General features: G+C 46.3%; 1 protein-coding gene across 5 annotated transcripts; it reads right to left on the bottom strand.

The window, feature by feature from the left end:
• On the bottom strand, window positions 1–26,946 carry BLTP2 (bridge-like lipid transfer protein family member 2). Of its 5 annotated transcripts, none has more exons than XM_067715779.1 (39): window positions 26,793–26,946; window positions 25,809–25,932; window positions 25,240–25,289; window positions 24,795–24,942; window positions 24,493–24,611; window positions 24,200–24,260; window positions 23,827–24,016; window positions 23,110–23,233; window positions 22,825–22,949; window positions 22,518–22,585; window positions 22,266–22,411; window positions 21,185–21,303; window positions 20,910–21,073; window positions 20,492–20,750; window positions 19,779–19,984; window positions 16,760–17,852; window positions 16,135–16,326; window positions 15,791–15,993; window positions 15,526–15,644; window positions 15,184–15,404; window positions 14,677–14,867; window positions 14,444–14,543; window positions 14,110–14,312; window positions 12,932–13,226; window positions 10,118–10,275; window positions 9,636–9,842; window positions 6,365–6,464; window positions 5,949–6,131; window positions 5,327–5,448; window positions 4,695–4,850; window positions 4,491–4,612; window positions 3,735–3,915; window positions 3,077–3,163; window positions 2,768–2,878; window positions 2,498–2,633; window positions 2,263–2,393; window positions 1,976–2,077; window positions 1,260–1,394; window positions 1–826 (listed from the first exon to the last, which is right to left on the bottom strand). In XM_067715779.1, exons 1-39 carry the CDS (start codon window positions 26,858–26,860, stop codon window positions 644–646), a joined length of 6,702 nt encoding a protein of 2,233 aa, XP_067571880.1. In that variant the 5' UTR covers window positions 26,861–26,946; the 3' UTR covers window positions 1–643. The 5 variants fall into 5 exon arrangements, with proteins under 5 accessions (XP_067571880.1, XP_067571881.1, XP_067571882.1 ...); XM_067715780.1 differs by having other exon boundaries at window positions 4,491–4,603; XM_067715781.1 differs by having other exon boundaries at window positions 23,827–23,977.
• Between the last annotated feature and the right edge of the window lie 5 nt (window positions 26,947–26,951).

Genomic DNA, 26,951 nt, shown 5'->3' with positions numbered 1-26,951 from the left:
TCAAATTTAAAATATATTTTTTCTCTTTAAATGATTTTTTTTTTTTTTTTTTTTTACCATTTTTCAGGGGATACCCCAGGGAGAGGGACCCATAGCCAGCTGTGTCTCCTACTGCCATTCTCCCAAGTGAGCTTGGCACAGATTGGGGAGGGGCTGATTCCCCCCACAGCACTAATACCTCTTTCATACAAGGCAGTGGAATGAGGAACAGAAGATCAGCCCCTCCCCTCCACTTTCTGGCACAGAGGGAGAGCAGTTACACTTACAAATATATATATATTTTTTATATATGTCTATTTATAAAAATTTATCACACTTGATCAGAGCTGTCCCCCCACCCTTTCAGTTGAACCCAAGGGAACCAGATACTAGCCGTGGGGCCATTCCCTGGGCCTTGCTCTCTTGATGCCTCTCTGGCCCTGGGCCTGCTGATCAGTGTGAGGTAGAACTCAGAATTATTATCCACCATGTTCTGCAAGGAACAGGCCAGCTGCTAAAGAGCAGCGCCTCTATCCACAGTACCCTGTGGGCTCCTGACCCCCACAAATCCTAATGGATGAAGGGAAGCACCTCCCACCCCACAAGTCCCTGTGGCCTGAGCCAGAGTCAGATCCTGTACTGCAGCCTCTCTTGAATTGCCGGATCACTTGCGCCTGCCAAAGATGGACTTCTTCCCAGGATTCTTGTTGCCCACACTTAAACCGATGAGGAGCCGGGCTTTCTCCTCCTCTTCCTGCTGCTGCACGTTGAGGTCCGATTTAGTTTCCAGCTTTCCCCGGACTTCAGACCCTGCTGCAGGCTTCAGCCTTAGCTTCTCTTTAATTACCTGATAGGTTAGAGAGGAGTAAAAGGGAAGGTAAATATTAATGAGACAGGCAAAATAAATCAAGTGGACCAAGTCAGTAAAGATTTATCAAACTTACATGAAGGCACAATGGCGCAATTCAAATTATAAAATGATCTCTGCTTTCAAGAAGCTTACAGTCTATTAGAACCCACTCTAAACATGAAGTTGTGCCAGCCCTCACTTCCCGAAAAATCAACAGTAGTTAACATATATACAGCAGTCAGTAAACATTCAGTTTAACCATCTGAGCAAAGTCATGGAGAGGACAGGGATAAAAGTCACTCACTTCATTCACCTGCCCCTTTCCCAAGGCTGCTTGTTAATACATGCATCTTACAATGAAATGCTCCTGAGCAGAGGATCTGCTTGCCAGCCCCTGCTAACCAAACAGCCATGAATTCTGCCGGGATACCTGGGCAACCAGGGCTTTGCGGCTGTCCCTCTTGACAGCCATGGCAAAGTCTAGCCATGTCCATGTGTTGTTGTGGTACTCCAGACAGGGCAGCACCAGGTTAAGGTCGCCCCAGTCCACACTGTTCTTCTCACCCTGCAGGAGGGGGAGGGAAGAGAAGAGAAAAAAATATATCAGCTGCCAGTTTTAGTCCAAGCCAGTGAGTCCAAGTCTAGTACCTTCCTGCAGCAGCAACCTACAGATACCTATTTCCCCTTATCTCAGTCTGGTACTGATTCCTGAGGGCAGCAGAGGGAACAGATTTATCACCCACAGACAAGCTTCACAAGCTGAACTATCTCTGTTTTTAATCTCTGATCTTATGCGGTGCCGTTCCCATACTGTTCTAAAAAGTGCTGGGGGCGCTTCCCTGGTGGCACAGTGGTTGAGAATCTGCCTGCCAATGCAGGGGACACGGGTTCGAGCCTTGGTCTGGGAAGATCCCACATGCCGCGGAGCAACTAGGCCCGTGAGCCACAACTACTGAGCCTGCACGTCTGGAGCCTGTGCTCCGCAACAGGAGAGGCCGCGACAGTGAGAGGCCCGCGCACCACGATGAAGAGTGGCCCCCGCTCGCCACAACTAGAGAAAGCCCTCGCACAAAAACAAAGACCCAACACAGCCAAAAATAAATAAATAAATAAATGAAATTTAAAAAGTGCTGGGGAAGGGCAGACCTTGTAGCTGACGCACAGTGGAACCTGTGGGATCTTTATGTAGATGAAGGAGTTGTTCATGGCAGCTCGCTCTTTCATCTTGTCAATATCATCCACAGGGTGCTAGGAAAGAAAGGAAAGAAGAGTGTGCCCCTGAAGCCATCACAGGAAACTCAGGACCCCAAACATCTCCATCTCCTTTCACCCCTGGAATAGACTCAAAGGAAACAGAAAGAAATCCCCAGCCAGGCCAAACAGTGTACCCCAAGACTCTCCCATTTTTCTATCATCAGGGGCATGTCTGATACCTCAGGTGCTTTGCGAAATGACCTTCTGACCCCAGAACTCCGATTCAAGCCCTGTGCCACACCCTTCCCAGGGCCCAGTGGTGCTGCGTCATCTGTTGCAATCAGTTGCCGAGGCTTCACCACTGGTATTCCTATAAAAAAGCAAGTACACTAGCTGTTGTCCTCTTGCTGAAGCCTCAGCTGTCTCTGGGGCTGCTACCTCAGTCTTCTGGAGCTCCACCATTAAAGTTCTCACCAGTAGTCACCAGTTTGGACTTATCTTCTTCATCACCAACCTCGTCATCTTCCACACTTCGTCCAGGAAAGAAAAAGCCCATTATTCTATGAAAGAACTGGTGTGTCAGCTGGATGGTGAGAGGCACCACATTTACCTAAAGAGGAAAAAGGCTGAAGAAGCAATTAAGCTCAGACATCATCCCTCTGTTTACCTACCCCTAACATAACAACGCACAGATAGTTTTTAACTGCCTTTTGTTCCTGGGTCCCCAAAGGACTGTTTACTAACCTCAAAGTGCTCCTTAACAGAAATACCCCCAACGGGGGGCCGGACTTTGCTGAAGAGGCGAAGAGCTAGCTGTCGCCCAGACTGGCAGGAGCTCTGGGGCCGCAGGACTACCTGTAGAATAAAGAGTAATAAATCAACCCACAAATCCTCTGCAGAGGAGAGACGAAGCAATGGTCTTGCTAAGCTGGGCAAGCTTCCACCATCTCAGATTCCATTGTTTCCCATAGTAGGTTTATGTGGAAGGGTCACTGCAAATGCCCAGTGTTAGGAAGCATGGGAATGGGCTAGGAATAGGGAAATAAGACTTACCTTATAGACAGCATTGGGGAGGAGGTTGTTCATAGTGAACCAGCCCAACTCCAGAAGATGTTCTGCTGTGTCATCAGATTTATTCACCTATAAAGACAGATTCCCCCACCCCCACCCCCAAACCACTATAATAAGCTTTTCTCAGGAGCTTGCTAGAGTACTGCTACATATATCATTTGTTTTCATGGCCAAGGCACTAAGTGCCTGCAGTACTTTCCAGTCACTGTGACATTCAAAACTGGTCTCGACTTATTTCCAAATGGCCCTGGGGGGTTGGAAGAATAATGAATAATGTCCTGTCCTCCACGCCATGGGTAACTGCAGGAAAGCTGAATGCCAATATAGAATTAATGATTCTATTCTAAGCTGGACTTGGAAGGTTACTTCCCTCTGAGCCACATTTCTAGGGATAACCTTATTCAATGAGGGAAGCATTTGATCAAGCTCATCTATATATTATTTAATATTACAAGCAAATGTGTATGAGCGGCACTCTCTGCTCATGTTTCTATCATTATTAATAACCATTAATACCATCATTAACAGTCATATAATAATCAGTCCCTTTTTGTTTATCTCTTTTTGTGAGTTAAGACTCCTGAGAAAGGTCAATGCCTCTCAATACAGCTGTCTTTGTGTGACTGTATACACCCAATACCTTGCTGTAGAGGAACCGCTGCAGCTCCAGTTCAGCAATTCCCAGCTGTCCATCTTCCTCTGTCAAGCGCCATCGTGCCTGAGCAAAGTAGAACTCGGTGCGGCGGACCACACTCACATCTTCTTGCTGCTTTCGCAGCTCCATCTTGTTGGCCTGCTGCAATTGGAAATCCTTAAAACACCTATAAATAGATAGGAGGGTCAAAGCCAATAAGGGCAACAGCATTTGGGTTAGGGGTGGGGCGGAATGCCCTAGAATGATGCAGGAGGTAAACCCAGAGATGGACCTATTCTAGAACAGCTATTCCCTAAATTTTTTCACTGGATTTGTTGCTCCTCAAACCCTGGGCCATGGGAGCACAAATCCCATCTTTAGTTCTACAGCTTCTTGAAAAAGTAGTCTGTTCCTACTAGTAACCCCTATGATTGTATCTGCAATTGTGTTCCTTACTGATCAACTTCAAGACATTTTATTTTTAGTTTAGTTGCACAGTATCAAGGCAACAAAAATGATCTTTCCGAACTACCTGTTTTTCTCCTTTCCCCGGCGGTACTCTAGTAAGGATCCTAAGAAAGGGCTCTCCTGTTCTCAACCTGTTGGCCAAGTCCAACAAGACTCATTCAGGAAAAGGTGCCTGAATCTACTACATCAGCCTTTGATAATACACACTAGACCTAAAGACTTATCAGAACACAGGCAAAAGAAATCGACTCCAGCTGGGGCACTGGAAAAGGGCTGGAAAGAATGCTGTGGCACCTGATGAGGATGTTAAGCTCTTCACTTTCCAGCTGTAGATTGGCCTTCTCCTGGTTTAGCTGCAACTGAAGCTTCTGGTTCAGGTCAAGCAGGTTCTCATTCTTGCTGTCATCCTGCAAAGACTAGGGAGCCAGATAAGGAGAAACTGAGAGATTTCCCTTGTCCTAGGAGACTTCCCTGTCCTCAGATTGCCCGGGAGACTACCTTCATGATAGAATACATCTGCTTCTCCAGCTGCCGTATCTGGGCCACATGCTGCCGCACAGCCTCCTGTAGGTGTAATATGCTGCTGCGCTGCTCCTCAGGATTGCTAGAGATCTCAAGCTGGAACCTGACCCGCTGCTTCTTTTCACTATGCTCCTAAAGGAATGCAAAAGGAAATGAACAATAGACAAGTCTTGTAGTAAAGTAAAACAGAGAAAGGAACAAGAAATGATGATCTCTTCTGGAAAGCTCAACTTTCTCTCTCACCATTAGTGAGAGTAAGGGGTGAGCCAATGCAGAAGATTTGACAATGTGGATTTCACAATAAGCCAGTCCCACAGGGTAGGGGTAGAGGTGGGAAGTGGGAAGTAGTTTGTTTTCAGAGGTATGTAAGTGACTGAGTAAAGAACTGACCAAGAAAAACAAGTAAACACCTCTACAGTCTTAGGGACACTCAGACCTTTCCTAAATAACTAAAATTTCAACTGCTGCTGCTGACTAAAAGAGGATGTACTAACCACAAAGCCCTTTTTCAGTCTGAAGCATGGCTTTTCTTACTGGACCCCAAATAAAGCACAAGGTCTGGTGATTCCTGTGAGACTAACTGGCATTCTATAAGGGCCCATACTCACCTTCCGCTTGGGTTCTACATGGAGCAGCAGGTTGTTGACGATATCCAGGATCATGGCATACTGAGCCGGGTTTGTGGAGATTTCCAGCTCATGGTGGATGAGGGTGAAGGTATCCACAGCCCCTAGGTAATTGTTAGCAGCTAAATAAGAGACTCAGTTTCTCCCTAAATGTCTACCCCATCTCCTAACCCATATCTAGAACCACTTATGTTACTTAACCCCATAAAAGGTCTTGGTGAGATATGCTCATGGGTAGAAACATGTGCTTATTTCAGAGTCAAACAATATCCATTCATTCCAGTAAGTTTTTTTTTTTTTTTTTTTTTTGGCCGTGCCTCACCCTCGCAGCATGTGGGATCTTAGTTCCCCAGCCAGGGATCCAACCCGCACCCCTTGCAGTGCAAGTGCGGAATCTTAACCACTGGATCGCCAGGGAAGTCCCCCATTTATACCAGTTCTATTCTCTCCTAACAGAACTTCAAAAATGTAAAGCAAAGTGAAATGTTAATGCCCTAGGCACACTGGGACTCTTAGTAACACTTCTGCCTCAAAACCACTAAGGAAATAACTGCTTTCACAAGTTCCCTAGTCCTCTCCTAAAAGCCTTTCAAAGCCTGAATACCTTCCTGCTTCTTTAGGAGATCTTCCTTTTCCTGGTTCTCATGAACCTCAGGTGGCTTAATCTGAGTTGCCAGCTCAGGATCAATGTCATGGCTGTAACTAATATAGTACATTCGGCAGCTGCAGCGTGAAATGATCCGCTGGACTTGCTGGGCTTGTTGCGCCTCAGCTGGCTGGTTCCAATCTGCGAAGAGGTAGGAAAGAGGTAAGAGAAAGACATTCTCAGAAGAGGTATTGTGAGAGCCTCCCAGCTATGCGTGATGTCTAGGGAACTCCAGACACTTGCTTTCAACATAGCCTAACACAAAGTGGTCCTATTCCACATACATTAATCTTACAAACAGGTAAGGAAATGAGGCCCCTTAAGGATGCATGTCTGCTCCTAACCACGTAATGGGGGAAGAGGTGAGAACTGACCTGTGGTAGTGGTAACCATGCCTCCCACTGCCTGCCCGCTCTCCATCAGCTCCTGCACAGAGTCCAGACTACGCTGCCGGTGCTCCTCAATATTCTTTACCTGAAGACAGGGATACAGGCACCTTTAACTCCTGGGGGACCAGTAGCTTGTCCTGCACAAGCTCCATTATATATCTCCATTATATCCACTATACAAGTTTAACACTATCTAGATTTTCACTGCCTGGAATAGCTTGAAGAATCTCCCAGGGTAAAGGACATATGTCCCTCTCTCCTGACCCAAACCACCCAATTCTCCAAACCCAACTGAGTTACATGCACGTTTTGCCAGGCCTCAGGCCAGAAAAATACAAGCTAGGTTAAAACCAAATCATGTCCCACCTCACACCCATTAGGATGGCTACCAAAAAAAATTAGAAAATAAGGCAAGGATGTGCAGAAATTGGAACTCTGTGCACTGTTGATAAGTAAAATGATACAGCCACTGTGGAATTTCCTCAAAAAATTAAAAACAGAATTGCTGTATAATCCAGCAATTCCACTTCTGGTTATATACCCAAAAGAATTGAAAGGAAGGTCTCAAAGAGAAATTTGTACTCCCATATTCATAACAGCATTATTCACAATAGCTAAAAATATGGAAGTATCCCAAGTGTCCATCAGTGGATGAACGGAGAAGCAAAATGTGGTATTATACATACAATGGAATTCAGGTTTAAAAAGGAAGGAAATTCTAACACATGCTACAACATGGGTGAACCTTGAAGGCATTATACTAAGTGAATAAGCCAGTCACAAAAGGACAAATATATATGATTCCACTTATATGAGACACCTAAAATTTATATATATATATAAAAGAGAGGTATTTAAGAGTAGTCAAAATCACAGAGAGAGAAAATAGAATGGTGACTGCCAGGACCTGGGGGAAAGGGGAAGTGGGGAGTTACTGCTTAATGGGTATAGTTTGTTTTTCAAGATAAAAATAGTTTCAGAGATGAATGGTGGTGATGGTTGTATATTACGAATGTACTTAATACCACTAAACTGTACACTTAAAATGGTTAGGATGATAAGTTTTATGTTAAGTTTATTTCTTTCGTTTTGGCCACGCTGTGTGGGATGCAGGATCTTCGTTCCCCAACCAGGGATGGAACCCTTGCCCCCTGCAGTGGAAGCACGGAGTCTTAACCACTGGACCGCCAGGAAAGTCCCTTTTTTCTTTTCTTTCTTTTTTTTTTAAATGTTTATAAATTTTATACTATGTATATGTTATCACAATTTTCAAAAATGGAAAAAAATCAAATCATGTCATGGGCAAAAAAGATTCATCGAAACCAATGACTTCCCACCCATTTTGGTATTCGTGTGTTTGTGTTCTTGCTGTTTTCTGTCTTCAGACCATTGTGACACTGTTGCCATGGGGGAACGGAACTGAATTCTTTTGACACTCTCTGCCACGCTGAAGTCAAAGTGAATAGAATGAGTGATATGAGAAGAACATAAACAATCTGTCAGGTCACAAAAAAATTCATATAGGAAAGGCAAGATCAAAGTCTTTCCCACCTAAGCCAAGGACATTCCACTCTAATGCTAATATCACAGCCTGAGAAAAAACGAGTTCACTTGCAAAAGAACGCATGCCTAAAAGAAGCAGAGGCCCAGAAAATGTCAGATCTTCTACAGTTCATCCTGCCTATCTTTGCGTGAGTAGTTGCCACCTTCTGTGCCTATCTCCTGAGACTACTGGTAAAGGGTACTGCTTGCCTGAACTACAACTGTAATATACCAGCAGGACCTTTCATATTACCAACAACCTGACCCTTACTTGGCTTGACATCTGATTAAATGCTTATTACTTATATAACTCATATAACTTATACTTGGGGTTGAGCCTTAAGGTCATTGGAGTAAGAAGTACCAGCCAGGGAGGAGGGAAGAGGGATTAGCTTTATCCCCATTGAGTAGAATGAAAAATGAAGTATTCACATTGGTCCTAATCGGATGTAGCTGGATCCAGTAACTCATCTGAATGTACCATGCCCAGCACAATGCGGACACTTAACACCTGTTAAATAAGTAACCACAATGCAGAATATTGGCTAGGTACATCTCATAACCATTAGATCTCCCAATAAATCTGATGCAATTATATCACAGAAATTATAGTACAAATTTAGTTTTACCAAGATGCTGAAAAGAAAATTTATAGCTTAGTCCCTGCCAACTGCTCACAATCTCACCTTCTAACAAAAACATTATCTTGACATACACTAAGGCTTCCTCAAACATACTGACTTAAAAGAATAAAACTGGGACTTCCCTGGTGGCGCAGAGGTTAAGAATCCGCCTGCCAATGCAGGGGACTCGGGTTCGAGCCCTGGTCTGGGAAGATCCCACATGCCGCAGAGCAACTAAGCCCGTGCACCACAACTACTGAGCCTGTGCTCTAGAGCCCGCAAACCACAACTACTAAGCCCGCGCGCCTAGAGCCCGTGCTCCGCAACAAGAGAAGCCACCACAATGAGAAGCCCGCACTCGCCGCAACTAAAGAAAGCCCGCGCGCAGCAACAAAGACCCAACACAGCCAAAAATAAATAATAAATAAATTTAAAAAAACAAATAAGACTACTTTCCATCTGAATGAAGCTTTGTATTTTTCAAAGTACGTTCTCATTTGATCCTTTCAACAGTTTTCTGAGAGTGAAGTATTAACTCAATTTTACAAATAAAGGTGACTTCCCAAGGGCTCATGGCTACTAAAACAGCAAAGGTGAAATCAGAACTCACATAATAACCTGCCTCCTAGACAAGCAGTCTTTCTACTCAACCTTACCGATTTGCTGAAATGACCAATCATCTTCATCAGAGAGATGAGAGAAAGGGCAGATAGAGAGCTTATCTAAAATTCTGACTTACTGCCTGTTTTTTCGGCTGCCTGCTGATTAGTGTGATCTTATTAATAGGGGTCAGCAATCTCAAAAATAAAAAAGTTCTAACCCATTTTATTCTCATGTAGGGAACTGAGAATCTCCCTTGCAATGAAATAGAATAGTATGAGATTTAAAAAACAGAAAAAGCACTATGTGTTCACAGATCACAGGCCAGAGACTGCCAACAGTTTCTACATTCAAGTGTTATCATCAGCCTCATTATTCTGCCAACCTGGTAGCAACAGGTACTGTCAAGGATCTTGCAAGCTATTTTGGCGAAAGGGGCCAACTATGGAAAACTGGAGATACAACGGGCCTTCCCAGCCCTGCTGACTAACCTCTAACCAGAGCTGTCGGCCATCCTGCTCAGTGGGGCTGCTTTCAGTGGTGGCAAAGTACTGCATGCCATCCAGTAGGCAAGTCCAGGATGTCTTTTGCTTCAATGTGTCACCATACCAGGCTGGATGGTGTTGGCACTGCAGCAGCTGGGCTTTGGCAGCTGACACAATGACACAGCCTTCTGTCTCCGCTCCACGAAGAACCATCTACGCCAGAGACAGAAGCAGAGTCACAGCACCAGGGCCACAAAGAATATGGAAGGTTAGTGAAAGGGCCTGTACCAATGACTGCAGCTGGGTCTAATTCTGGCTTACTGAGTGCACGCTACTGGTTTTTAGTAATGGAAGTGATTATCCATGATACCTGTTAGAACAATTTTTTGGAGCTCTACCCACCTATTCTTATTTAGAGGTGGGAGAAGGTAAACACATATGACTATGATCTAGCCCTATCTTTAGGTGCTCTAGTAAAGAGAAGGTACCTGGCAGTTGACCAGTTCAATAAGGCAGTTTCGGTTATATATGTCATCCGTCTGGCAGGCAGCAATGCCACACAACTGGTCACTCACACCTGACTCCTCTTCTGTGAACACTACAAACCTATCTGTCTCTTCAATCAGCTTCTGCAACATGTAGGCACCTGGCAGAGAAATATGAAGTGGGGGAAAAGCCACAGAGTCAAAGGGATAGAGAACACATCCAGGGCCAAACTGATCTTCCTTCAATTTCTCTAGAATGTATTCTCCCCAACCTGCAACTCCAGCCCAGCCCACTCCACCCCTTGACCCCTGGGTAAGGGTTGTCATTTCACTTTCCTTCAATTTTAATAAAAGTAACAGATTCCCAAGAGAGACTTAGAAATGCTATCTAAGTGGTAGCAATCCTTTCTCTTAGGCATATCCACCTCTGAATTACTCTAGGATCTTTTTTCCTTCCATTTTGTTCCTTCTCCTTTTCATTTCTTATTGTTTTAAATGCTATTTGTTTGTTGACCACTCCTTTCCACATAAACCACTCCCTTGCCATCAGTGTCACTGTTCTAGCTCTACTGCTTTCTCTGATTATGACTTTAGATCCTCTACCTTCTCCCAGGTTTTAGAGATAAGTATATCCCCTAAGGTCTGTCCTTGGCCTGTTCCCTTTTCTTTTTTCTAGAGTTTGTCCAACAGTGTTGTGGTTAAGAGCACAGAATTAGACTAGTCTGCCTATGTTCAAGATCCTATCTCTGCCAGTTACTTGATTGTAACCTTGCTTGCTTTAACCTCTGTCTCAGTTTCCTCGTGTGTAAAATAACACTATCTAATATGGTTGTTGAGAGAATTAAATGGAATAATAATACATAAAGTATTTCGCAGGGTACCTGCCACACAGTAAGCAACTATTATCTCCTTGGCATTAACTCTTAGTTCTATGCTGAAACTCCTAAGCCTCTACCTCTAGCCCTAAGCTTTTAGATCCTCATTTCCACCTGTTTTTTAGACATTACCTAGAGGTACTACTTACACCACAAACTTAGCATGTCCAAATATGAACTTAACAAACCTATACCTCCCCAAACCTGTTTATTAGCCTCTGGCTCTCCTAGTTACCATCAGGCCAGTCACCAGGCTCAAAACCTCAATCATTATCACTTTATCCCTATTTTAACTCCCTCTTCCCACCAGCTGCCAAATCTCTTATACACATAATAACATTTCTATTCATCCCCTCATCTCTATTCCCACTGCCTCTACCTAATTCAGGCTCTCCTTTCCTCTTGCTGAGACACCATAATAGCTTCCTAATTTGTCTCCCCCACCTCCAGTTTCTTTCCAGTCGTCTTTCCATTGCCAGATTTATCTTCCTAAAAGTAAGATTCTAATGACACACCTCTATTCAAAAACCTTCAGTAGTTCACCACTGTTTACTGAATAAAGAACAAAAACTCCTTAGCCTTGTATTTTTGATGGTCTACCTGCAGTTTTCCCTTCCAGCATCTTCACCTGTAGCTCTACTCTATGCCAACCCAAACAGACTGTTCACTCTGCTCTGAACACATTGAGCTTGACCAACTCCACTCCTTTTCAGGATGTTCCCTTTGCTTTTAATGCCCTTGCTCCTCATTTCCACATGTTCAAACCATACTAAGCCTTCAAAGTCCAGCTCAAATGCTACTTCCTCAATAAACCCTTCTCTGATTATAGTCCCTCCTTCACTACAGTCAAGAACAGCTCACATATTCTTTAATTTCTCTCTAGCGGCATTTATCATTTTTCACCTTGTTCTTAAATTCACCATGAACTTGCAATCCTCTGTACTTGTTGTTCCTTCTCCCTAAAACGCCCTCTTTTCCTTCTTTGTCTATCAAACTCTTACTCATCTTTTAAGACCCATCTCAATTATATTATCTTCTCTGTGAAGCCTTTCTAGACTTCCCTATGCTGATTTAAATACTTTCTTCTTGAACATTCTTATAAAGCGTCTTCATGACTCTCCCCACACACACCCCCAACTGTGCTGCACAGCATGCAGGATCGTAGTTCCCTGATCAGGGATCGAACCCGTGCCTCCTGCAGTGGAAACACAGAGTCTTAACCACTGGAGCACCAGGGAAGTCCCTCATGACTCTTAGTTTCAGAGCTTCCCCCTCATCTTTACATCCCTAATGTCTACGGTCATGTCTGGTACATTATAAACCCTCAGTAAAGCTAAAAAGTGAATCTATGAATGAATTGGAGTGATTGAGTCAGTGAATGAATGAACTAATCTTAGCTCATCCAGAGACGATAAACTTGTTGAGTCAAGTAAAATATCATATATTCTGTATCTCTCACTAAACCCAGCACAGTGCTCTGTGCCTATTAAGTACTCCATAAACACTTATTGACTGAACAAATTAATTCATCAAAACACAAAACAATTCTCTAATCCTTTGTTTCTTTTCCCTAGTCATTGTAAGTCATCACTCCTTCCTGATCCTCTTCTCCTGGCCAAAGGACCAGACAATTTTTTTTTTTTTTTGGCCACACAGCGCAGCATGTGGGATCTTAGTTCCCCAACCAGGGACTGAACCCGTGTCCCCTGCAGTGGAAGCGTGGAGTCTTAACCACTGGAGCGCCAGGGAAGTCCCATGGACCAGACCCTTTAATGCCCCCCATCACTGCTATATAAGACTTAGGTGGCCTAATATGGAAAAACAAGTTTCATCTTTACACACAGATCGAACCAGTCATAATTTAGTCCTTCTCAAACTCCTGTCCGAGCCCACATACATATTCTAAACCTAACCCTATGGAGTCTCGTCTCCCCCAGCTTACCTCCTGAAGACGCCTTATCAGGCTGTCCACTAAAGCTGGGAGTGTTGACAGGAGGTGGGGCTGGGGCACTGGTCGGAACACTCTGCTTTGGCTTTTTGGCTGGCATCTGGGGATCAATCTTTAACCCCTTCAGAGCCTCAGTAGAGAGATTACGTTTGAGTACAGCTGCCTTTTTGTAGCCATCATATAAACCAAAGGCAATGTCCCGATTGGTGGTTGTCCAAGAAGCCCGTAAATCTACCAAGTGCAGCTGATGTGTGTGAAAAGCAGGATCCCCAACTCGAGTAGAGAGCTCCTAAGAAACAGGAAAAGAACCTCAGAGTAGCATGGAAATTCCCAACATTCCTCCTAGACCACAAATGCAGAGATAAAAAACATGCTTGTTGAGTAACAGACCTGTTCTGAGGGATACAAGACAACCCTAGAGAAAGAAAACCTAAGTGCTCTTAGTGTGTGCACTAGATTACACTCTGACTATATCCACTGTATTTTAAATGACTCAGAGAATTTCAACTAAAATCCTTCCTTAATTGTGTGTGTGGGGGTGGGGGGACCACCAAATAAGGCACTAGAAGCAAAAAGTTTCACTCTATTTCCTGAAGAGCAAGAGACTATCTTTACAAGGAGAGGGAAAGAAAGGAATTTTCAAAAAGAGGGATGCTGATACTAGTGAGTGCATCATAAAGTAACAACATATATAATTAGAGTGTAGTTTAGGAACATCACCAGGGACTTAGCCTGAAACCTACTGCTATGGACTGAATTGTGTACCCACACCAAATTCGTATGTTGAGGCCATAATCCCCAATGTGACGGTATTTGGAGATAGGGCCTTTAGGAGTAATTAGGTTTAGATGAGGTCATGAGGGTGGGGCCCTCATGACAGGATTAGTGTCATCATAAGAAGAGACATAAGAAAGCTTCCTGCTTTTCCTGCCAGGTGAGGTCACAGTGAGAAGGCAGCCATCTGCAAGCCAGAAAGAGAGCCCTCACTGGAGGAACCTGGTCCTCACCAGGACCATGCTGGCACCTGATTTTGGACTGCCCAGCCTCCAGAAGTGTGAGAAATTTCTGTTGTTTAAGCCACTCAGTTTATGGTATTTTGTTATGGAACCGTGAGCCGACTAAGACACCTACTGATACAGAAAAGGCAGTAAAGAGAATGTGTCAGGCGGTACCTCCTCAGCTGTACGATTGCTGTGCCGTTGGTAGGTAAGGGAGGACAGGCTCAGTAGGTGGGTCTTTGTTACCAAGGGATCAAGGCAGTGGTCAGCATTCTCTTCAGTGGGCGAGGCCATCAGGTAAACAGTCACCTGACTTAAGTCACTAACCATCTGGGTCACACTCCAGTCAGAGATGAGGCGCCGCATCACTGTGCCCGCTGAGAAAAAGAGGCATAAAGAGCCCATGCAAACCAGTACAGAACAGTGTGGGACAGAAAGAGGAGGGAAGGGAACTGAGAAAGAGGACAAGGAATAGGCAAGGACAAGTGGTGGGAGCCTTTGATCTTACCTTGAGGTATAAGCCGCTGAGTTCCCCGAGTGAAGACGTGGCCCTGACTGCACTCAATTTGGATGCCACGTTGCTGGGCGAATGAGGCCCAATAATGCACCTGGCAACAAGACAGCATAACACTGAATGAAGGATGGCATCAGAGAGACGATTCAGAGACCCAGTAAGAGAAAACAAGAAAACTAGAGAAGGGGAACAGAACTGCAGATGTCAGCAGCACCGTCAAAGCTGACCTGCAGCTGGGGAAAGAGTGCAGTATAGGAAAGCTGCTTGTAGTGCTGGCCAAGTTTCTTCTTGCTGGGTTTCAGGTTATTGAAGAGCTTTCCCCTACAAATAGGCCTTGTGACACTAGTCCAAGTTGCCCAGAAGTTCTGCATCCAGCGCAGGGTGCTACTATACAGCAGAATTCGGGGCTGGGATATTGCTGCAAAGGAAACGACAGACATTTCCTAGCTGTGGTTAAAACACAGAGACGAAGCTAAATCCTTCCCTAGCTTCAGGTTTTAGAGATTTAAAAACCCAAACAGCACTCAAGCCTCACACTCAATATCCCCAACACCCTCTCCTTTCAAAGACCCAAGCTCCCTACTTTCACCAATCCTCTTCCAAAAAAACATCTTGACCCAAACCCTCCTTTGCTCTTTTCCTATCCCCTCTCCAGAGGGTCAGCTGAAGTCCTTGGTGTCTAAAGTTCATCCTCCCAAGCCCTTCCTCCCCGCTGCCCCAGATCCAAGCCTCACTTCCACTGTGCCGAGTCAGATCCATCTTGATGGAGAGATTGAGGTTCTCAGAGCGAAAGGCCCGGTAGGAGTCATGAAGCTGGCCCAAGGGCACCTCAGGCAGGAACTCTGGGGCCCGTAGAGTGACACCATGGTGATCATGGGGGTTCCCATGACATAGCCACTGCAGGTCCAGTGTCATGCAGAGGTCAGGCAGGTGAAGGAAGCAGCAGTCATCATACCTGGCTCACAACAGAGCCCTGGCCCTTAGTGCCCTGGTCACTTGCAGCCCCTCGGCTCTTCCCCTCTCCCCCCACCCTGAGTCCCACACCCTGTTGAGGCCCCATCTATCACCCCACTCACTTAGAGGCTGTTCTCACGTTGACATCCAAGTCACCCTTGAACACAAACTGACCAGGTTTCCAATGAAAAGACAGCTGGTTCCACTCCCAGTGCATATTTTCAGTTGTGTTGTATGGATCCTATAACCACCCCAAAAACTTGGTCAGATATGAATAAACATATCACCTTCACCTCCCAAATCAGTACCTTTCTCTCTTCCCCCATGTGCTGTACAAGCCCCAACCATACCATCCTAATAAGAAAACAGTTCCTCTGGACCCCTCACCTCAGTAGCCAGCTGGTGCAGGTTTGCCTGTTCAATGTCCATGTGCCAGTCCCCATGGAACAGAAGACGGCTCTTGTCCCACCAGGGCAAGGGTGGGCTGGGGTCAGCTGAGGGCTTGGTCAAGAGGTCCACAGACTGGCCAATCAGTGTCCAGGCTGGATCCCAACACGGGCCCCATACCACTGTGTACTGGAAGATTTCCGCTGGGGTAGAGGAGCAAAGGGCACAGCCTGCTATACAACTTCATCCCTCTCTTCTCCCTTCACTCCAGAAAGGCTTCAGCTCATCTCCCACCCCAGCCATCACCAACATCTCAGTCAAATCATTTGCCCTCCTCTACTCACAGTGAAAGTCGTGATAGAATTTGAGTGGGGGCATGTTCCTCTCCACTGCCACGTTACCCCATGGAAGCCCCAAGTGCAGGATTTGACGCCGACGCGAGCAAGGCTGACCGCTCTGCTCGGTGCCCACAAGTCGACCCATCAGCCGCCAGTCACGGATCTCAAACAAGTACCGGGGATAGTCTCTTATCCGAACTGTTATTATAGGGAGGATACACACCAGCTACTCAGGAAACTGTCTTAGCACTCTCGGGCACTTTCCCCCCCGCTACTATTTTTACCCATCTATTGATATTTTACAAGATCAACTGAGAGAATAAGAGTTGGCAGTCGGCAGCAAGACTGAAAAAGTGCACGGAGACCCTGAGCAGACAGTGAGGGGAATAACACTGAGACCCAAGAGCCGCACTAACCCTGAAGATGACTGTGTTAGTACCTTTGTGTTTAGCCAAGCGGTTTCAGGGTGAAATTCAGGAACAAAGAAAGGGAAGAGGAGTCCACCCATCCCACTCCACCCACCCCAAAACAGCCACATTTCCCAATATAACTGAGCTCCTCTGTAATCACTCAAAGACCTCCCTGGACAAGGGCAAACACTAGGCCCTGCAAATAGGGAAGTACTACTTACCCAGAAATGTCTTGACACTGCACTTGAGCATACGACACCACTGGATGACAAGATCTACCCCCTCCGCAGGAAAAGGGCTGCCTGGATCAAGCTCTCGAACCTGCTCTACCACACGCTCAGGCCCGTGGAAGGAGGCATCTGCCAGAGCCACCAGCTCTAGCCCTGCCAGGCTCCAAGTGAGCAGTGCCCGGCGCATGGGTGTGTTGCCATAGAGACGACGGGAGCGCTGGATGTAGATTTCGATGTTTTTATGTTCCAAAGAGGCATAGAGCTCCTCAATTTTGCGGGCAGGCAATAACTCCCCATGCTGCTTCCGAAGAGCAGCCACTTTGGCATCCAGCAACTGCAGCCTTTTGGCACTCTCCTTACTTTCATCCTTCATCAGTTCATAGTTATCACGAAGTTTCACCTCAAAAATATCATCCAGGAAAACCCATGAGAAGTGCTGAACCTTCAAGAGTAGATCAGGTGGGAGGTGGGCAGAGCTTGGAGAAGCCTGAGAACGAGTTCCTCCATGCAGTCCCTTCAGCCATTTCTGAACTCCCACAGCCTCATCCAGAGTTCGAGAAAAATCATACTGATAAGGAAACTCCACTGAGACTGAACCCAGGGAGAGGAGCCAAACACGGTTCCGGAGGGTCTGCAGCACAGGGAAGGGGTTCCGGTGGAGGATCATCTCCTCCAGCTCAGGCAGCAGCTGCACCTCCACCTCCTTGAAGTTGAAGATGCTATTGCCATCGAACCCAGCAGCCAGCTCTGGGCAGTAAGCCTGCAGTGAACCCCCGTGCCGGCTCAGAGACACACTCTCTGCAGCCAGGGTAATGAACCTGTCCTCAGCTACAAAAGCTGTCAGCTTAGCTGTGCTCACCTCTAGAGTCAGGTTTAGCAGCCGCTTTGGGGGAGAGGGCTCAGGGGGACAGCCTTCTGGCTCACAGGCAGTCTCTGGAGTCTCTAGTGCAACAAGTGGAACAGTCTCAGGAAACAGAGTGGCTCTTAGTAGGTCTCGGCACTGCAGGGTGGCCAGGATATGCTGGTACAGGTACATGTGACCTGGAGGGCTCCAGAGTAAGGTCAGCCCTGCACCACACTGAACCTTTAGAGAGCAAGAGAAAAGGATCTATCAATTACAATGTCCCAGAACACAAGAGACACACCTGGCTCAAGAACCATCTCCACTCAGAAGTCTCTCCTGAGTCATCACATTAATTACCCCCTTGTTTTGCTCCTCTTTGCACTAATAAACTGAGCTAACAGTTCTTAACTTATACTTACAAGCACTTACACTTTTTTTTTTTTTTTTTTTTTTTGCAGTACGCGGGCCTCTCACTGTTGTGGCCTCTCCCGTTGCGGAGCACAGGCTCTGGACGCGCAGGCTCAGCAGCCATGGCTCACGGGCCTAGCCGCTCTGCGGTATGTGGGATCTTCCTGGACCGAGGCACGAACCCGTGTCCCCTGCATCGGCAGGCGGACTCTCAACCACTGCGCCACCAGGGAAGCCCCACTTACACTTTTTAAGTCCTCCTCAACTGGATTCTAAATTGTCTGAGAGTAGAGGCCATGTATTTTATTATTTTTTTTAACATTTTTTTTTGGATGTGGACCATTTTTAAAGTCTTTATTGAATTTATTACAATACTGCTTCTGTTTTATGTTTTGGTTTTTTGGCTGTAAGGCATGTGGGATCTTAGCAGGGATCAAACCCACACCTCCTGCATTGGAAGGTGAAGTCTTAACCACTGGACTTCCAGGGAAGTCCCGAGGCCACATATTTTATTTCTGGTATCTACCACAGTACATCCAGTATATATACATGTACTCAATAAGTTATTTGGCTTTATGTTTCTGCTCATGAGTTATCTTTCTATAACAACCACACTCTGTAAAATAACCATTGCAACAATCAACTGGAAAATGTTTCATGCATTGATTGCACCTTGACTTAATTCTTAAAATGTATAAAGAGTACTGGTCACACAAGTTAATACAGCAATTGACCTATGGGAAAGTATGCCTCAAACAAGGGAGTAAAGACCTTGTCAGCTTGAAAAACAAAGTCAATTATCAATAGTTAAGCAGAGAAAATTTAAATCCCAAGACAAAAAAATTCCTTTGAGTTCCAATCTCTGAAAAGGAAACTCTTCAGTTTCCAAAGGAAGCTGAAGTCTGATGAACAGGAACATATCCCACTCTCCCCTCAAGAGGGCCTTACATCTGTCTGATACTCTGAGGAGAAAGATATTGGGAAGCCTCTCAAAACTTTCCAGTGCCCCCATCTTCAGATCTCTTCCAGTCTTTTGATGAGCTGAGTGCTTCAGTAAAATGATACCAGATCGTGACCTTTAAAAGCCCTATATTTTTCAGATATATGCACTGAAATCTTTACAGTTGAAATTATATGTCTGGTTTCTGCTTCAAAATAATCCCAGAGAAGAAGGCAGGGATGACTGCTCAGAGTTTAGCTAAATGAAGCTCATCGTAAGTTGGTAATTATTGAGGCTGGATATGGATGCATGGAAGTTCGTATATTCTCTCTAGTTTTATATATATTTTAAACTCCACATTAACAGTTAAAAATGTACAGAACAAGGGCTTCCCTGGTGGCGCAGTGGTTGAGAATCCACCTGCCAATGCAGGGGGCATGAGTTCAATCCCTGGTCTGGGAAGATCCCACGTGCAGCGGAGCAACTAAGCCTGTGTGCTACAACTACTAAGCCTGTGCTCTAGAGCCTGTGAGCCACAACTACTGAGGCCGCATGCCACAACTACTGAAGTCCACGTGCCTAGAGCCCGTGCTCCACAACGAGAGAAACCACTGCAATAAGAAGCCCACGCACTGAAACGAAGAGTAGCCTCCGCTCACTACAACTAGAGAAAGCCCACGCGCAGCTACGAACACCCAACACCCAACACGAGGTGTTATATTTCTCATAGGTGAGTTTCACAACATGACTCAAGACTGGAAAATGCTCTAAGCCTAGGAAAAAACCAACCTGACTCCACCTCCCCACAGAAGCATTACCTCTAGAGAGCGGATGCTGCTGTGATAGGTGATGGAGAGCATGGAGAGGCTGAGCACTGGAGTGGGGATGTCAGGAGCCTTACAACAGGGTTGCATCTTCTCTGTGACCGACTTTACCAGCGCAAGCACAAGTCCTTGAACACCCAAGGTGGAGGTTTCAGCACTTCCCAGGACGGTCAGTGTGTCCAGTCGGATCTCTGAAGCACCTAACATCCAGAAACCATGTCAGGCTTGGTTCTCAGCTCTCAAATGGCAACTTTAGTCCTCACTCTCCCTCCTTCCTTATTCCTTTCACTCTAGCTATCCTTACTCCCCACACCTTCCTAACCTCATTTCTCATGTTTTAGGGAAGTTTTTCCTCTCCCATTTTAACCTAACTAGATCTGGCAGGGCCAAAGAAGTTCCCAAACTCCTACCAATTCCCCAGAGGTATATCAGTTACTCTCTAGAACTAGATACACAAAGAAATAAAAAACTAACTGCATCTCATTCTCTTGATCAGATATCAAAGCTGTCTTTTTCTCATGCACCTTGCTATTTGTAAACACTTAAGAAACATCAAGAAGCCCAATAGTTATGCAAGACCTTCCAACATTTCATGCCTCTAATTTAGAAAATTTTCATATAATTGGTCTTATTAAGTGAGAAGGAGCAGCATAATCTGCTTAGGTTACAAGCCACCCACTTCAGTACAGATTTCCTGTCCCACTTACCGACCAGGGCAGAAAGGGTGAACAAGTTCATGTCCTCCACCTTCAAGTCCACCTTCCACAGTAACGACACAGATTCCCCAAATGAAGATTCCCTAGAGACAGCTGACTTCCCAGATTGTGGGCCCATCAAGGACAATATCCGAGAAAGACACTGAGCACAGGTATCTGATACTTCTACCTGCAGTCCTCGGATGGTACAATCAAGAAACAGGGTGTCTGACTGAGTGCTGGACAGGCCCAGAGGCTGGTTATAGCTACCCTAGAAAAGAAGCAGAAGGACTCCATCAGAAGCATGCCAACACACAGTTCTGTAACGCACTGATGCATCGTCTGCTGCCAAAAAAAGATGCTCAGTGCTCTAAAGCATGGTAGGATGAGGAAACTTCACCGGCTACTATTCACCAAAGTCCCCACCTACCTGTAGTGTGAAGGAGTCCAGGACAAGCGCCTCACCCCAAACATGCATATTGGGTGGGTGGGGTGCCCGCTGAATGTGGGAGTCACTGCCCACCCGCCAGCAGAGGTGGTCCACAGTCAGGACACCCCGCTGATGGATACTTTGTGGTCTCAGGTGTTGGTAATCTGAAAAAAGAAGGTGGGAGAGAGGAGTTCTTTGGAGCCACAGTGGCCATCAATTGGGCCGAGCTCCACTAATGAACAGATTCTTGTTCCTCTTCCATTGCACAGCCTTACCCAGAGAGATGGAATTGAATCCCAAGGCAAAGGGTGGTGTATCTCCAAGCTGAATGGAAACGTTGACATTGGAGATGGAGGTGCTAAAGATGATAGGAGCCAGGATTTGAGGGAAGGTTCTGCATAGGGATAAGACATCACTGTTTGATAAGGAAAGAATTGCAACTTCCTACTATGTAACAGACTCCTGAATCTCTCAAAAGACAGGGTGAGTTTTGTTGTGATTCTCAGGATAGGAGGCAACTAGAAAAAAACAGACTGAATTCATCAGTTCGCTCCCACTCCCAGTGATAATCCAGAGACTTATTAGGTTGAACCAGATGAAACTGCCATTTTCGTAGATCGAATGTGATGAAATCAGTATATCTTATGTTTTAACTTACTACAATCAAAAGCATCGCTTCCGAACTGACCTTAAGTTCTCTATGCCAACACAATGCAAGTACTACACAGAGTCATGGCACTGCTGACATGATCTGTCACCTTATAATCTAAGGCAGACGAGATACTGTTATCATTTAAGTTCAGTTCAACAAATGTTCATTTCGTATAACAAGGAACTGTGCTGGGCATTGAGGACATAAAAGCAAAGAGGATGTCATTCTACCACCAGAGTCTAGTCTAACAGGGAAGATATATAAAATAGGTTTGCTACCGAGTCTGAGCTACTGAAACTGAGATTTAAAAAGCTCAAACAATCAGGGACTTCCCTGGTGGCACAGTGGTTAAGAATCCGCCTGCCAATGCAGGGGACACGGGTTCGAGCCCTGGTCCACGAAGATCCTACATGCCGCAGAGCAAATAAGCCCACGCACCACAACTACTGAAGCCCGTGCGCCTAGAGCCCGTGCTCCGCAACAAGAGAAGCCACCGCAATGAGAAGCCCGCGCACCACAACAAAGAGTAGCCGCCACTCGCCGCAACTAGAGAAAGCTCAAGCGCAGCAAAGACCCAACGCAGCCAAAAATAAAAAATAAAAAGATCAAACAATCAAATACATATTTAACACAAAATGCCACTTTAGACCAAAAAATCCAGGAATCCACCTGATAAAATGGTGGCTGAAAAAGATTACACTGACCTTTTTTTCATTTGCTTAATAACAGATGAACTAGACTCTTGGGTCTCCAGGGCTAGCATGTGCAGCCAGTGAGAGAATTCCAGATGCCGGTAATGAATAATACAAGTGTTCAGAACCAGGGAGGCTGCGAGGTCAATGGTGGTCACCTGGAAATAAGAACACCAGAACTGTGGGCTTAGGTTTAATTTCATTAGCTCATGATGCGATGATGCACAGAGAAAGAAGAAAAGGAATGATTCTTGGTCAACACACCTGCACACTAGCTTTGAGGGAGTTGAGGCAGACAATGCGCTGGCGGCTCTGGGACAGCAACAACCCATCTGTAAGGGCAAAGGGCAGATCAGAAGGAAACACTGGGAGGGCAAGAGGTAAGACTAAGAGAGAGTAAGAGGCAGGCAAGGAGATGAACAGGTCACCAACACTATTTTCTTTCAGTATGTTGCCACCTCCCCTTCCTCGGTTACAGTGATATTAAATTAAGAAGACCAAGTGGGGCATTGGGGAAGAGTGTGTCTGGTCCTCCCATTCTCTCTCAGTACCAGTATCCCCACCCATGGACCTTTCAGAAGGAGTTCAGTGCTCATCTGTGCCATATCAGAGTTTGCTGTGAAGCTTCGAAGGGGCAGCTGATCCTCATCACGGTGGTACAGGAAATGCAGCAGCTTCAGTGTCCAATTGAGGTGCCTGGACCAGAGACAGACTCTGGCTTAGAAATATGTGGGATGCTATTCCTACTCCCTTTATCCCCTCAGACAAGCTCAGTGCAGCTACTAGGCTGGTTATGGAGACCCCAGCACATAGCTCCGACTATCTCTCTCCACACTTCTGTCAGGAGAGATCTCACCTCTTTTGACTATTCATGGACAGCACCACACTTGTGATCTCCATCTTCACCTTGATTTGGTTTGGCAGCTGCTGAAGGAGGTACAGGCCAGGCAGAGTTGGCTCAGCCAAGTTCTCTATCACCTCTGAAAACATGAATGAATAAGACAAGAGCCATCAATCCTTAACACTCAAGTCTCCCAACACGCTGTGCCCTCTTTGGCCAAATCCTCCCATATAAAGTAGGCTAAGCAAACACCCAATCTTAGGTCATAACGCAAAGATCCCAGAGATCCAGGGACTTGCTGTACTTCCTTCCCCAGAGTCTAAAAAACAGTATGGAAAGCAGGTTGTTACAATGAAAAGAATATGGACTTTCGGGCCAAATAATTTAAACCCCATTTTCACTACTGACTAGCTAGGTGATCTCAGTCAAGTAACCTATCTAATCTTCCTACGCTTCAGTTTCCTCATTTGTGAAATGTTAAGGAGTTAGTACAGGAACATACACAAAACACAAAGTACAGGTCTAATTCATGATAATTACCCACTACATGTTAGTTCTTTCACGCACCACAAGCAAATGCCCTACTTCCTCTAGCTATCCTCAAAGGCCAGGGTCAAAGGCCAAGGCACTAACAAATCACACCTGAACAAGCGGTGAGACCACTATTTCTTTTCTACTTCCAAAATAACCCAAGAACAGGGAAGCTAAGAAGCTCACTGACTGGGGCTTTACCTGAACAGGGAACAGGCTTGGATGCCAGGCCTGGGCCCTGGCGCAGCAGCTGACTATGGAAGAGGCCCTCATGCAGTTCAGCATGGAGTGTCCACACATCCACAGTGATCGCCTTCAGCTGCCGGCTTCTGATGCCCACCTCTAGACACAGCTTTAGGGTAAGTGAGAGCTCCGCTAGACAGGTGTTCTCCTATAGGGAAGATACTCCTCTAAGGTGTGAACGCGTAGGGAGCTTGGGATCAAAATGCTGTGATCTGGAACACATCCTTGAGGGAACCCCATAGCACACAGAATCTGGAATGTAAGCCCTAAGCTCCTTCATACCTCATGCCCAGAAGAAAACAAGGCATCTGAATGACCATGGCATACTCACCAACTGGCCACTCTTTAGAACTTTGCTGTTGATCTGACTTAGGCTCACCTCACATTTCAGCCTGGGAAAGGAAAAAGATTAACAGCACTTGGCCCCTTTCCTCACCATTTACCTTCAATCAGGCTTTGTGGGCTGGAAGGCACAAGGCAAGCATTAAGTGCCTAATCTTACTCTCTCCTCAAATTACACAGAATGAGAACTTGACACCTTGATAAGAAAGCCCTGACATCCACCCACCCTAAAACAACTATAAGGCAAGAAAGGGACTAGCAAACCTTCTACCCAGTGCTTACCTCTTCCCATCACTATCCAAAAGAAAACTGCTATCTCTGATCTGAATATGCCACAAGGATTCAGAAGTAGCCACCTTGAGAACCATGATGTTTATAGAATCTACATGAATGGAGAACAGCTGAAAAAAAGATGCAAAAATGAACGATAATTAACGTCAAGGCAACGTCCTTCCTTTCCAGTGGAAAAAGAATAAGAGGCAGCTCTTAGTATTATGCCTCAAATACAGCAAAAAAAAATCCACCCATGACTCCACAGCCAGCCATTCCTACTTCAGTCCAGCAAAGTGGGAAAGTAGTCTCACCTGGCAGAAGATCTTCAATAAGGATGGGCTGAAGGACAGCTCCTTTTGGTGCACCCCAGTACTCTGGGAGAATGGGGCAAACAGGCCAGAAACCTTCTGTAGGTCTGTTCTGATACGTACTTCGCCGAAGCACAAGGCCACATAGTGTCTGCCCAGAAGAGAAATCTCACTGCCATCATGTCCATCCCTTCCATAGCAGTCTCTTCCCCTCCCTCACATTCACCTTCCCATCCTCCCTAAAAATGTAGCTCAAATCATGGAAGATAGTCTCATAGTAGTTATCAATATCTGTCCCACAAAACAATAGCTTCAAGGCTAATCCAGAGACATCAGCAAGAACCCACTTCCCTCCTTGGGCTGTGAGGCCTCTGTAACAGAATCTCATTTTGCAAACCACAATCCCAAAATATTCCCCAGGAGGAGAGTGAGGTGATAGGGTACTCACGGCAGATCATGGCTAAGGAGTTTGCTGGAAATCCACAGGCTATCAATTTCCTAAAACAGTGTGGGAAGAAGCTTTGTACACTAGCGGCTAGGCAAGCCAAGAGCAGCGTGACAAGATAGGAAGGGGTCTAAGGAGAGGAGGACGTGCTATAGCCCTTCCACTAAATATTCTCTATCCCATTTCCACCAGCTTCTCTCCTCGACACTATATCCTGTTCCTCTAATGACACTGATTGAACTTGTTTAGTATTTCTCTTTTATGGATATGTTGTCCTGTTTCCCCTCTTACATTAGAACAGTAAGCTCTTCTACTTTCTGTTATCTTTGTTCTGTGCTTTACTTCTGTATCTTTCTTACATGCCCTGGACACCCTGTGCCTTATAAGCATTTATAAAAGAACTTGCATCAATTCCAGTGTTCCTAAACTAGCTCTAAAATCATCTTGGCAAAGGGATGGCAAGGCCGGGGTTAACTAGGAAAGCCACCAGAATATTTTAAAAAAGGAAATTAAAAGTTGAAATTCAGTTGGATCAACCCAAATACATTCCCAGGAAGTTTCCTAGGACTCACCACTGTTTGCTGGTGCTGCTGAAACTTAAGACTGACATTTTGAATCCAAAAAAAGGAGCCAATCTTTAGTTCTGCCTGCAGCTTCCGCTGACACCACTTGGTGGCCAACCGGACCACAAGCCACCTGCAGAAAAATCCTTGTGAGTTCATAGGACCCTCTCCCAATTATTGCCTCCCTCACCCCCTGCGGGTCCTAGAAGGCCATGCAAAGGGACATGAACTGGAGGTGGATCTTCTTGGCAACCCTCCTGTCTCCCAAAACACCACTCTGTCACATACATTCAGCCACGCTGATCAGGACCGTAGCCCCAGAGTGTCCCCTCCACCCAGATGAAACGAGCCGAACTAAACTCCACCTTTTAAGTTGGAGACAAAAGAAGGCAACCCCTCAAATCCTCAGGAACCCCAGAGGTAGAGAGAAGAGGCCCCAACAGGAGTCGAAGTACAGGCATCCGTGCCAGATGTGCCATCACATAACCCGCAAAAGGTCTCCTTCTCCGCCCTCCAGACAGGTGTCTGCGGGAAGGCAGTGCGGGCTCACACCAGCCCGGCTCAAATGCCGCTCTCCCTGGGCAGCCAAACCTGTTCCGGCTTCCCAGGGCGAGGCTGCAGGTGCCCTTCGCGCTCGGGGAAGGGGACGTTCAGGGGCATGTGGATGGGGAAAGAAAAACCAGCCAGCCGGGGCCCCCCTCATTCACACCCCTATCCGCTCCCCAATCTCAGCATCTTCTCAGGCCTCGCCCGCTTGCTCAGTCTCCCCCCACTCTCGGTTCCTCCGCGCCAGCTCCGGTCGTACGCCCCGGCTCGACCCCTCCCCGCGTTGCGCGCCCCCTCTTCGGCCCCTCCCCCTCCGCTGCCCGCCCACCTCCCCCAAGACCCCTCCCCCTCCCGCGCGCCTCTTTCCAGCGCGCGCCCACCCCTCAGTCTCTTTTCCTTCCCTTCCCGCCATCCCCCCCACACACGCCGTAGCCGGGATCCCCTCACCGGCCTAAGAAGAGGGCGCTAAGCGTAACCAACAGCAAGGCCAACAGCGCAGAGAAGAACAGGGGCATTCCGGCCCCGGCCCAGCCTGGCTCCGGCCCCCGCCCTGCCGGGGCGCCCCTCCCGCCCCGCCGGCTCCGAGTTGGGCCGCCGCGGGCCGAC

This window comes from Pseudorca crassidens, chromosome 19 (genome assembly GCF_039906515.1).
Source record: "Pseudorca crassidens isolate mPseCra1 chromosome 19, mPseCra1.hap1, whole genome shotgun sequence".
Classification (NCBI taxonomy): domain Eukaryota; kingdom Metazoa; phylum Chordata; class Mammalia; order Artiodactyla; family Delphinidae; genus Pseudorca; species Pseudorca crassidens.
Note: the sequence above shows the minus strand (reverse complement) of the source record. Positions and strands in the feature narration are given on the sequence as shown.

Excerpts from the sequence above, each read along its gene's own strand:
- BLTP2 (XM_067715779.1), bottom strand. The coding sequence starts at position 26,860 with ATGCCCCTGTTCTTCTCTGCGCTGTTGGCCTTGCTGTTGGTTACGCTT. Across the intron at positions 21,304-22,265 it reads ATTAAGCAAATGAAAAAAAG|AACCTTCCCTCAAATCCTGG; the intron begins GTCAGTGTAATC and ends ATCCCTATGCAG. Across the intron at positions 4,851-5,326 it reads ATGTAGAACCCAAGCGGAAG|GAGCATAGTGAAAAGAAGCA; the intron begins GTGAGTATGGGC and ends GCATTCCTTTAG.